Source organism: Balaenoptera musculus, chromosome 3 (genome assembly GCF_009873245.2).
Source record: "Balaenoptera musculus isolate JJ_BM4_2016_0621 chromosome 3, mBalMus1.pri.v3, whole genome shotgun sequence".
Taxonomy (NCBI): domain Eukaryota; kingdom Metazoa; phylum Chordata; class Mammalia; order Artiodactyla; family Balaenopteridae; genus Balaenoptera; species Balaenoptera musculus.
In genome coordinates, this window is record NC_045787.1 from 111,102,315 (window position 1) to 111,115,223 (window position 12,909).

The 12,909-nt window shown below is 39.9% G+C and overlaps 1 protein-coding gene and 1 long non-coding RNA gene across 4 annotated transcripts in view; one reads left to right on the forward strand and one right to left on the reverse strand.

The window, feature by feature from the left end:
- Window positions 1–2,855, forward strand: LOC118892126. 2 transcript variants are annotated; one of them, XR_005019239.1, is made up of 3 exons: window positions 1–143; window positions 772–1,000; window positions 2,777–2,855. It is a non-coding gene; the product is annotated as an uncharacterized LOC118892126 (long non-coding RNA). The 2 variants fall into 2 exon arrangements; XR_005019240.1 differs by lacking the exon at window positions 1–143 and adding an exon at window positions 317–367.
- Window positions 2,856–5,490: 2,635 nt separating this feature from the next.
- The window catches only part of SAR1B (secretion associated Ras related GTPase 1B), a 30,972-nt gene continuing 23,553 nt past the window's right edge, over window positions 5,491–12,909 (reverse strand). For both annotated transcript variants that reach the window (XM_036846310.1, XM_036846311.1), the window contains 3 exons: window positions 11,814–11,917; window positions 10,630–10,761; window positions 5,491–9,357 (listed from right to left, as the gene is read on the reverse strand). In XM_036846310.1, coding sequence (XP_036702205.1) covers window positions 9,241–9,357; window positions 10,630–10,761; window positions 11,814–11,917 — 353 coding nt within the window. In that variant the 3' untranslated portion in view covers window positions 5,491–9,240. The remainder of the gene's footprint in view (window positions 9,358–10,629; window positions 10,762–11,813; window positions 11,918–12,909) is intronic.

A 12,909-nucleotide genomic window follows, 5' to 3' on the forward strand; every position in this document is an offset into this window, starting at 1 on the left:
CCCAGGAGGCCCGAGGTAGCCGAATTCCTCCTGTCCCGCACCCTCACCTCCTTCTGCAAAGAAGGAACGTTCCATTGCTAGGGACTGAACGTTGGGAGCAACACGAAACTCAGAAGAGCGCCAGCGTTTGCAGGAGAAGCCAAGTAAGAAAAGTGACTCAGCAAAATAAACCATCACCTGTGGATATTCTGAACTGCTATCTTGGGACTCTGGGTGATTGCCCGGTTCTGGCGACAGGTGCTTGGTATACAAAACTTTGTTTCCCACATGCCAGCTGTAATATTCATGCTCATCAGCTTACAGAAGGAAGCCTAGCAGGCTTGGGAAGGAGCTGCCATGGACGGGCCTGATAGCTGCCTCGTCCAACGTTAAGACTCCTAAATGGGTTCACGGCAAAGGGAGCAGTGTGCCCTGTAGGGACGTCAGGAACCAGAGGGGATGCTTAAATCTTAGGGACCCCTCTGCCCTCCAGGAGCACATCCTTCTGGTCAAGGAGGTGTATGGGACCAGTACCAACCTGCACCATCAGTCCTGGGTCCTACTCGGCCCTCATCCGAGGAGCTGCATCAGGGTGATAGGACCTCAGTGTTTAGAGGGGGGTGGAAAGCACATCTTGTCCACCACCTTCTCTAGGACAGCCTCTGAACTCTAGTGACAGAGAGCCTGTCACTTTATAAGCAACCCACTGCTAAGCCACCTGTATTAAATTAAAAAATGTCTTCCTTAAATTCAACTGTAATTGTCACTCTGAAACGATGTTTCTATTCACAGGCGGTTCTGAGCCCGGGAGCCACAGAAGTCAAGTCCAGTCCAGTGTTCGCTGGGCAGCCCTTGGGCTGTGTGATGAGTTAGGATATGCTGCCCACCTGACTTTTCAAGTTCAGGACTTTCCTAGGGGATGAGAAGGCAGGGTACTCCCCTCATCTACTCTATTACGCTTCTCCTGCTCGATGGATGGAACCACCAGATCCCCACACTGTGCAGGCAAAGCCAGTCCCAGGTAAGAGGTGCATGGAGAGGGGGGTCAGAGAGGGACAGATGTGGTCTCAGCTCCCCACTCCCAGCAGTACCCTCAGGGAGCCCCACTCCCTCAGCCCGATGTCTTGTAGGTTGTGTAGCTGTGTCAACAGCTCCAGCTTGTGTTTTATTTTGACCTCAAACATGCGTCTTCCCCGTTGTCAGCGCCACACATTCTGGTGCACATGCTCAGTGTGGCATTTTGGGGATACAAGTCTGTCCAGATGTTCTCAGCTTCAAATAGTGTATCCTGATCTGATGGCCCCATGAGCAGGCTCTCCTGGTGGATCCCCGGCTCCTGCCTTGGGTTGGAAAACATGGTCATACATCATAAAATGCTGGTTTGGGAATCAGTGTTAGAAGTAGCCTACTTATCATGACAGGTGAGAAGCAGGTTGAAAGATGGGAAAGATCAGCCCCGCTCTTCTGCCTCCTTCTCAGTTCAGGCCTCATGTTCTCGTCTTTCCCTCCACTGACATTTCCGTCTAAGATGCTCTCCACACAGCACCTCTTCAGGCTCTGGGCTCCACCGGCCCCAAATCACAGCGTGCCCTTTTCTGCTGTGCCTCTGTCATTGCTGTTCTGTCTGCTCGCACTATCCTCTCTCACCCCTTCTCCACTAACCAGTTTATACACCTTCAAGATTCAGCTCTGGTGCCCCTTTTCTAGAAACCTCGATGGTGTTTGGGGGCCTTTCCCTTTTGCCTTCCATGGTGCCTTGGGCAGATCTCTGCCCGTTTTTCATCATTCCATGCCAGTCCCCAGCAGGCAGGTGTTGAGGAAATTCCTGCTGACTGACTGGTGGAAGGGCAGACAGAAAGTAAGGCCAAATGTCCCAACCTGAATCCAATACCAGCACAATACTTGCAAAGTCCCTGGTGATAACGGTTTTCCACACGTAAGGTTTTGTATATGAGAGAGAGAAAAAAAGAGAGAACCTGGTGAGTAGGGACCCCGCCTCCTATTTTGCCCAGCCCAGCCCTGCGCGTGGAGTGGTGGGCAAAGGCTGCTGCCCACATACCAGGTAATCAGAGGGTCAGGCACTGCTTCTCCAAAGATGGAAGGCAGATTGAGGCCCCAGAGAATCCAAGAGGGGTCCTCCTGCCACCCGACTGCCAGAGGCCTGTGGATTCTGAACCTGGCCCCACATAGAAGCTGAGGTGGAGAAAGACTCAGACTGTTCTCTGAATATCTTTGTGCCGCTGCCATCTGCTGCAGTCGGGAAAGAAAGCAGCGTTGTGTGGTTTCCTTCAGGAGCCGTCAGAGCTGTGTCCCCATGCAATAGAGCCCCTAGTTGTAAATAAGCTCTGGGGCCCAGAACAGGGCTGGAGCTCTCCTGTTCTGCACCTTACCCAAAGAGGGGCTCTTGGCCATTCAGATCTCGAAAGTGAAGTCCCTAGAATGGAGGAAAGTCAACGTGCTTTTCTCCAGACTGCAATCAATCTGGCGTGGCTTCCCAAACAAGAGGTGGATCTAGAGAGCTCAATCCAAACCCAAGGGCTAGGAGAAAACCCTAAAAATGGTGCTGTAACTTGGTAATGTTTATAATCTCTAGTTTCTGAGATTTTGCTAATCCCGGATGAAATGAGACTACAATTCCACTGATGAGGTTCACATTCAGTTCCTTTTAGCTCAAGAAAGTAGTAAACAAAAATCTCCATTTTTTTTTTTTTTAAATCTCCATTTTTGACCCCCAAGTGTTTCTCTGTCCACCTGTACCTCACCTCCAATTATTTCTTCCCTTTGTTTATTTTACCAGCCATGAAACATGACACCTGTGAAGATTTTTGACTGGAGGACTGTTACCCATTAACCCAGGCCCTTTCAATACAGTCAGGTAAGAAAGCTCTTCAGTTTCTTTTTGCAACATTACCAGCTTGTTTGTAGTGGCATAGTGCCATCACTGAAGTCACAGTGACTTTAATAAACATGTTAAATGGTTCACCGTAATGCCCCCAATCAAAATCCACATTCCAAAGCAAGGCTTCCTTTGTTTACTAAATAATAGCCAGAAAATTATTGTCTTGGTGTCTGATTTTAAATAAATTGAGTTAAGAGCCTTTGTAAACACAGGCTCTGACCTTTGTCAATTAACTGAATCCCCAGGTGAACCCTTTATAAGGGATGCAGCAGAAACAGGGCCTGTTTTAGGACCTTTGTTAATCATCAGGTTTCTAAGCTGTTGTTCTCACCTTTCAATTAGGAGGATGGTGGCCACCACCCAAAGGGCTTCTTTTACAGTTTCCTAGTTCCTCTATTCCCAAAAAGGTGCTTTTCACACTCTTTTAGGGGCTATGACATTGCATTACTTGTAGCTTTAGTACAAATATCAGATAGTCTAGTGGGATATTATATAGCTAAATTCAAGAAAATGAGCTAAATAAACTGGACTTTATTTTCTTAGCATTTATCCCTCCAGTGCATTCACTACCTACCTATTAGTTTCAGTTCAGCAAATAACTTGAGTCCATACTAAATCTCTATTTGATGGACCCAACTGTAATAGAATCATGATTGTTTATGTTAAGAGTTAGCACAAAGCTTGATGTCCTGCACACTGTTAGTGGGAAGGTTAAAGGGATGGCTGTAGAAAGGTTTTATATTTGGATTTAAGTCTCAAAAGTAGCTTGATAATCCTTAACAAAATGATAAAATTTTTCATTCGAATCACCTGAGGAGTTGAAAAAAGTCTGCTTCCTGAGGGCAGCCTGGGATTTGGGTAATTCTGAATTGCAGCCAAGGTTGAGAACCACCGACTACAGGTTACATCGACATAGGATTTACTAATAAATGAATTCTCAGGGGAAAAAAAGAAAAGATAAATCTTTTTCTTCACTGATTGGCCAATGACCATTTAGTGTTACTAGTATTTAGTGTTATATTACTGTTTTTCCTAAATGAAAATCCACACACTTTGGCACCAGAAAAACCTGAGAACCTTGTTGAAGATTCGGATTACTGCCCTCCACCCCACCCCGGGATTTACTGAATCACAATTGTTTGGTGGATTTTTTTCTTGTGTGTGTGTGTGTGTTTTAAAGGCCAGCTCCCCCTGGCCACAAACACACACACAGAGGAGATTCCGATGCATACTAAGCTAGAGAACCTTGATGTAGATATAAACCAACCAGCTGCCTTATTTTTCACATTTCAACTGAATTGGCATTGTGTAAGTCCTACTACAATGCGCCCATGAGTTGTTTTCAGTCTTACAAGGCAAATTAGGCCTCGGTACTTAATTTAAGCAAAGGTTCCTTGGAATCCTTGCACAAAGGGTACGTTCTATAATCTTGATAATTTCAAAGTCCAAGAAATTTCTAATAAGCACAATGAAAATTACAATTGGATGGTAAAATGGGACTTGACACCAGAGTGTTTCAAAGACCAGGTAATCATTTTATTTTTCTATTACTGACACTCAAATTCATAGGGGGGTGAAAAGGACAATAGAACATAATCAAATAACACACAAACACAATTCAAGGACATTTAACCAACTATGATAGCTGTTCTTTGTAAAATATATAAGGTAAACAAACATCTTTATATAAATTAATGCTTAACAATCTGTATACACTGTAAAACAATTGTTAAAATTCACACTAAGATGCTAGTGCAAGCAGTGGTGTACAAAAGTGCAAACAAGGTTAGTGATGAAAAACTTACCACTGACTTACCACTTCAACATACTCTGCATTCAGTCAAATACTGAAGGCCTCACCACGGAAAACACTTTGATCACTTTTAAAGTTATGTGACTACATTCACCCTGAGCGCTCTTGCCTCAGTATGGCAACTGATTACGAGTTCAGGTTAGGAGCAGCACCAGGGAATCCAGAAACCCATGTGAAGTTGGCCATTCTGATGTGAATCTTCATACTTGATAATGAAAACAATTTCAAGGACAACTTGTATGTCAGAAACTGTAGAACTGTCACCTCCCTTTACCCTGAAATATTTAAAACTAAAATTAAATCTAATTCCCCCGCTTCATTTAAAATACATTGCTGAAGAAGAATTCATCCACTCCAGTGTGGCTTTTCCAGAGAAAATAATTCTGCATGAAATCACTCAAAAGCCTTTCCCATTTCTGTCCTAAGATCTATTTGGGGTGGGGGCACTCCTGAAACAAAGTTTACTTTGGATAAATTTGCTTACTTTACTGTGATTACTTTGGATTCTGTTTAAAAGTGTGGTCAAAGCCCGGAAAAATCAATCAGAGGTATTAAATATATTAGCTACTTAATGTTCTAAATTATGAGGACAAAAATTAGTTAGTTCAAAATTGCATCTTCAACAGACTCTGTAGATTCCCTTTATACTCAGGGATCTTTTTATCCAGGTGTGAGCTGGGGTATGTGAGGGGTAATGGTTCCAGGGTTCAAGAGTAGAAACATGGTTTTAACAAAATTCCAATCACTTTACACAGAGGCACAGTCCTATATTTTTAAGAGCTTGTTCTCTTTCTTTTCCTTTTCATCTTTTTTTCTGGTTAAAAAGCACTAATTTGCATTTCAAAAGGACAATGATGGAAATGACCAGAAATATAAATATGGAGCTTTGAAAATTTAGTCCTTAATTGAAGGTATACTGTTTTCTGAACTCTTAACTATTTATTACAAAAAAAAAATTTTAATGTTTATAGAAAACCTTTAATTCCCTATTAATTTTGCATCCAGAAGTTTATATTTGCTAATCTCTATTTTTTTCATGCTCTCTTGGAGATTTGTTGAAGCTTCACCAACTTTTACATACGTTTAAAATGATCCAAACAGGGACTTCCCTGGCAGTCTCCACGATTCCAATGCAGGGGACACGGCGATCCCTGGTCGGGGAACTAAGATCCCGCATGCTGCATGGCACGGCCAGAAAAAAAAAAAAAATCCAAACCATATACTCTAAATAAAATCAACACAAGATTTTTTGAGAGACTTCCTTTTATATTAGCTATTTTCAAGGTACTCTGGTCAAAATTTATTTGGCAATAGAAGTCTTGCAAACTTCAGTCCTGTAAGTGACTAAGACTGAAATGCTACGTTGAGTCACATACCAAGTACAGTTTCAGAAAATGTAAACCTGTCTCCTGAAACTCTCAAATCATGTCAACTAGAGGTATTCTGTTTTTAAGGATGGAACTTGTGAAAATGCTGGGTTAATTAAATCATTTTGCAGAAGGCAAGAAACACTATTATCAAATATTACTCTATTTTAATGATTTACAAGTAGCTTATGTGCTGGAAAGTGCTACACAGAAGTGTGAGCCAGTTGAAAACTAAAGAAAAGAAATGTTCTGTGTATACATTGTAAACCACAGTAAATTTGTATAAGTACACAGGCACACAAAACTAAAATTTAGATCTATGCAGGCAATATCTGAATTCATACTTCTTTGGCTCTCAAAGATACTGGGTCAACTAAGCCAATGGTGAAGAATATTTTTTCATATGCTTTAGGAAATATCTGTGCCCCAATTTTTAAAAATGCTATAATCTTCAATCTAAAAATTCACCAAGATAAACTGGAATCCATCAATTTAAACAGTTACACAAAAGTATAATTAACAGCAGTCATTGAAACAGGTGTGAGGTTAAGAAGCTCTTCTTTAAAAATATAAAAGCCAGCTGAGACCCTCTATTTTTCGTTTTGGACTTAAGATTTTAAAACATCTTTTGAACACTTCCTGATTTGTATGGAATCCAATCTTAACTTGTATACAATAGTGTTAATTACATTTTCACACTTTACAGTGGGAGGAACAAAATTAACCTATGTCCCCAATACTACCATTTACCCAAAAACTACTCCGCAAATGTACACACTTGCACAGGCACATACAGAGTATATGTTTTCCCCATGTGCTTTTACTGCTTCTTGGCATTCTCTTAACTTGCTTCTCCTGAAGGAAGCAGTGACTCAGTGTATATGCTCTGAGGAGCTCTCAGAGCTAGATGGTAAGCCCAATGGCTGGGCAACTCCGAGGCCCATCTCCCTGGAGCTGGCAGGAAAGTGCAGCTTCATTTCCAGAGGTTCAGGCCATAAGACTCTTACATCATTGGGAAAATATCCACAGTTTAGCTGTGGTCCACAAAGTGACTTTGTTCCTTTGATCCCAGTGACAGACCTAGAATGAGAGTTCTGGAACAAGATATTTTGTACCAGAAAGCAAATCCCCTCTAGAGAAACCAGTAAGCTTTTTCCTTTATACCAATTTATAACACAAATAATTAACTTCTCAATTATCACAATAGATACTAGGAAATACTTGAAGAAAGGCATGTCCCTGTAAATATTGAAAAGGTACCATCAACAAGAGGCAATTACTTTTAATAAGGCTTAATTCTGTCTAGTCAAGATGTTAAAAATGAGTACTTTAAATATATCTGGCAGAATAAACCAAGAGGCTGAAATGTCATTTGCTACTTTTCCCATGGTGCTACTGACGTTTCTAGGCAGGGAGAAAGCTATTTATTTTTGTTTAGAAGGAAGCTGAAAGTGAAATAGAATAGGTGAATTCCTAAAACCAAATGTCATGGTGAAATGACCTTGTTTGTTTAGCTAACTGGTAATTCCTTCCAGGCATATCCTTCAATCCTTATTTGCTTCATATATTACATTATTGATGACAGAAAGGACTACAGTAACTCTGATTTGGACAATAGCTAGATAAAACACTAATTCTGATATTAAAATTACTCTTGATGGAATTGGAGCAATCTATTCTCAATGGAATTGGTTAAATATACTACAAAACCTTGGTTTATGACCAAGAGAGGAAACCTTAAGTTTGACAGTCTTTAAAAATAAATATTTGGCACTTGTCTTTCAGTTAATTATGGGAATCTCCGACATATGGAAAAAAAGAACTCAATTTCTCAGGAAATTAAAATGCTTTAAAAAGCTAACTAAAATCTTATCAGAAAGCCTATCAATGAGGCTTGCAGACACTATCACATGGCAAGAATTGTATCTAAAAACAAAAGCCTTTTGTGCTATAAAGTGAGAGCTAGCTGAGAATAACTAAAAAAAGAGAGAATTAAATACATGGATTCATTTTCTTTCCACCAAGAAATAAAATATGCCCAAAATGCAAAAGAGCTGTAGGACAGGAGCAAAATCCCCAAACATTTCAGTGACAAATGAAGGAGAATAGGCTCTTTTTCCTCAGATGCACGCCTCCACGATGAAACTGCGCACAAGACCCTACTTGTCGTTTGCCCTGGAGAGTACCATTAAGTATAAAGAGACTGGGGAGTACCTCTAAATGTGGGGAGACTGGTGCCTGTCACTACTTTTGGTGAAGAGGCACAGAATACCAAACCAGTAAGATGGAGCACTTCAGAATCAGACAACTGGAATGGGCCTATCAAACCAAAAATTAACCTTGGGTTGTACCAGAAGATGTGCTTTTTGGCAGAAGGCCGATCCCACAGGGACTAGGACATGGACCCCATCAGCACTGGTAATGGCAGTGTTACAGATAAAAATACACATGATTCAGAGATAAATGTGGTATAAGGTACAACCAAACACAACTTGTCTCCTGGAAAATGCAAAAGCCTCTAGGAACTTAAGCATTATTCTAAATATTCTGAAGCAGTCTCCTTTCCCAGTAACCCCCTCATATAGATAATAGTAAACATACAAAATTTCAGAGCATACTAGCCAGATAAGACACATTAAAATGAAACATTTGCCCAATAAGGATGCCAAACATTAGGGTTTGCTTTATTGCATGACGTTTGCATAAGAAAAAATAATGAAAACTGTAAGGCATCATGCAATCATCAATAAGCTAATTATTAACTGTTCACTTAAGATAGGTGGACACATAATCTAAAATTTAAAAACTAGTTCCAAAAAAGTACATAAAAAGTTTAACATGATGAACTTTTAAATATGGTTTACATTTGTAGTTTCATATTGTTAAAAAGTGCTTCAAAGGTAGTCTGGAAAGTTGCTCTTTAAAAATGGTGCTGGGGGTAATGTTAGATTATAAACTGTAAAATCTAATTATTTTTATGGAATTAGAAAGCTACATTGTGATATTCAGCTTACTTGAATCAGTCTTCAATTCTCACTCAAATTAGGTTGATAAAATATTAATCATCTAAAAAACATCTGTTTTCTAACCAACAAGTCTATTGAGTTCAAGTTATGCACGTTGAGTGATCAAATCTCTGAGTAGGCCTGAATGGTGAGACCTTGAACTGATGCCGGCTGGTGTTAATCAATGTACTGAGCCATCCAGCGGAAGCCTTCTCCATAGCCTTGTCTTTTGAGCACACTACACATAAAAACTTCTAAGGGCCGGGCATTCAGTTCTTTCAGAGATACACTGCCCTAGAAGAGAAGATAGACATTATGTTGAATGACCCCGTAATGAAATAAAAGCTCCACTCCCCAGGAGAACTGCAGCTTGTACATCTTAGAACAAAGGGTGACTGTGATAAAGCCACGGCTGTTTGGCATCCGAGTACCCTCCCCTAAACACACAGGACGTCTCCTCTCACTCTACTGGAGGACAGGATGTCTGCTCAGTGGGACAGAGGTGAGCTTGTGAGGCACACAAGAATGAAAATAATCTGTGACTTAGAAAAAATTCAAGTTACCTGGGACAACTGGCTTCACTTATATTAAAAACAAACATTCTCTGAGTAGGTTTATGACTAAACAAGGCATTTCTTAAAATTAATGTGGAGCAGTGACTTCCCTGGCGGTCCAGTGGGTAAGACTCTGAGCTCCCAATGTGGGGGGCGCCAGTTCGACCCCTGGTTGGGGAACTAGGATCCCACATGCAATGCAGCATGGCAAAAAAAAAAAAAAAATTAATGTGGAATTGAGTTATTAAAAAGAAGAAACAGAAAATAGACCAAAGTCTACCACATCTAACATAAGAGTCTCCTTCCATAGGCTGCAATATTTCTCTACTCTGGGATTTTTCAATACTAAGGTCCTTCCCCAAAACAAATACCAGTAAAAATGAATGCAAAAATAATGTGTCTTAAAGCTTATTATAAAGTATATGTTCAGAAAACCCCAACACTGCTATGGCCAAGTTTACATTTTATTTTTATCTCTGTTGAACTCAGGGCTTAAACATTGAACTGAGGGCCTAAATACACTACTGGTATGCTTAAACATTCAAGTATATTATTTAGTGGCTAATTCTGAAAAATTATGACAAATAAAACTTTGAAAGCTTTCATTTAGTTTCTCATAAGCATAGGCTTTGACATTTTTGATATCACCAAGAAAAGGTTTCATTTCATTCAGTGGTAGAAAGAAAATAAATGAGAACATTAAAAAAAGACCCAAATGTATAAATGACAGTTTTTAAGAAAAAAAATGAAAATGGGCTTATGAGGTAGGACAATAGTAATTTAAAGACATCTGGTTATACACCTGAAACTAGTATAATGTTGTATGTCAACTATACCCCAATTAAAAAAAAAAAAAAAAGCCAGACTGTACCAATTAAACCGATAAGCATGATACTGTTCGGGGTAGTGTGGGAACAAACTATATCAGAAGATTAAAAATAAATAAAAAGATATTTATACTACTGAATGAAATATTCACACTTGTCAAAAATTTTCCTTTTTTTTTTTTTACCTTTCCTGTTGTCTGACCATATAAACCAAACATCTCTCGCAACCTCTCTTCACTGATGGCTTCAGGTCTGTCAATCTTATTTCCAAGAATCAGTATAGGCACATTAGCAACAGTTTCATCTGTCATTAGTGACTGAAAAAACAAAACAAAACAAAATGAACGACAAGATGTTGATATGAAACCATCTAAAGGGTTCATTGTGACAAGCTACCAAATGGGTATCAAGGACTGATTCTCTATCATACCCGTCAGTTTGGCTAACTTTCTTTGGCAAACTCTCCCTACATTTTAAAGTGAGCTCAACAAACCCAAAGCTCAATTCTTCTGCCTCCCTAAGTCTCCTTCTGTAAATGCTCACTCTGTGAATAGACCCAACACTTAAAGCATGCAGACCTGGTTTCATTTCTAGTTCTGCTGCTTTTGAGTTGTGAGATCTTACATAAATAAGGCTCATTGAAGTTCAAAGAGAATTTGCAATAGTACCACCTACCTTATGGAGTTAATTTGAGAATTAAATGAGGTAATATGCACAGTGTCGGGCACAAAGTAGGAACTCAGGAATTCCCTGACCCTGTTCCATGACCAGAGAACCTATCTGGACTTTTCCACATGAATAAGTACTTGTTTGCTTGCTCTAGGCAGAGGCATGGTCAGGTCAACCTTCCATCAAATCATGGACCTGCTTTCTCTGTGGACCCAGATCTAGCACTGACCTTGCCTACTGCTTCTGAGCCCCTTTACGAAGCATGTGACCTGGGAGACGGGAGAGGAGGTGGCTACACATGGCCCTGATCACTCCTGGGAGCGGTGACAAAGATAGCATGTTATGCCATTTCCAGGTTCTGGCTAACTCCTAAAGAAACCAGCATCCTAGGAGGACCAGGGGCTTAAGACAAAGCCACTACAGGAATGTAGCAGACATGAAATATACTACAAGGGCACACTCTGCACAGAGTGAGCCCAAGCCTTCAGGAAGGAGGTCTGCATTAGTACCTCCTCAATAGCTACAATTACTCCAAGCTACTCCCCCTACATTCTAAGTAGAATAATCTCAGAACTCCACAAATTGTCAGGAGTTACATCAGAGGCTGCAAAAAAGCCACACTCTGATACCTACATATCCAACCTATTTCCTCAGGCTTACCAGTGATTCAACTATGTTTAGTTTTAATTATTTAACTTACATCAAGTTCTTCTTTTGATTCTAACAGCCTTTCATGGTCTGCACAATCCACCAGAAATACAATGCCATTGATAGCAGGAAGGTAGTTTTTCCACACTCTTCGAGCTAATAAAAACAATCAGGAGTTAGATTTTATTTGCTGGTCAAACCTAGCAGATAGTTTGAGGGAAGAGTCCAATAAGATATCAAGTGTAATTATCCCTTAGCTGCTGCTACTTCACTATATACTCAAGTTAATCTTTCACCCAATATTGCCAAAATCTTTCCAGGTGACCAAAGAAGAAATAACAGGTTTTCCTTGATTGTGGGCAAGTCAAATACTTCACTCTGCCCCAATTTTCCTATGTTAGAAGAAGAATTAATATTTGCTACTAATGGACAAGGATGCACATTAAGTTCATTGGAGGGACCACTACTATTTCTTATATGCAGTATTCATTTTTCTGACATTCCTAGTTTATCAGTTTTTTGCCAGTGATAAATCTGGAGTCAGTGACAGAAGGAAATTAGTATCGGGTACAGACTTGTTAAGTTAAAATAATAAAGCAAACTGTTCTACTCATAAGAGAAATTAAAGTTTATGAAACCATTAGGGTAATTTTTGCCATGACATTCTCTTTTAGAGGGGAAAACAGTTTTGGGGGTACCCTAGGGGAAGGTAACTTTTTTTTCTGACTTCAGTTTTATAATACACCTTAAAATAATATAGAAATGAAGTCTCAAACTCCATTAGGTTCTAAATCTAATCATTAAATTCCAGGAATTAGTTTATGTATATTTTAAACAATTGATATATGTCTCAAATGTGCTTTCACTAACCACAGGCTTTGTAATATTCATTATTTATGAATTACCATGTGGTGGATACTGCTAAGTCCTTTTGGGGATATTAAAAAATAACTAGGATTTCAGTCCCAGAAAGTTTAGTAGAGGAAATAAGACAGTCGTTCCAAACTTGCAGATATGTATACAAACGCACTAATTGCTACGTAAGTATAGTTGAGAGCACTCCCAGCTGGGAGTGGCTTCTCAGGGGAGGCAGCAGGACTTACACTGGGCCCTGAAGGTGGGTTACCTATGTGCAGATGGGGATGGCA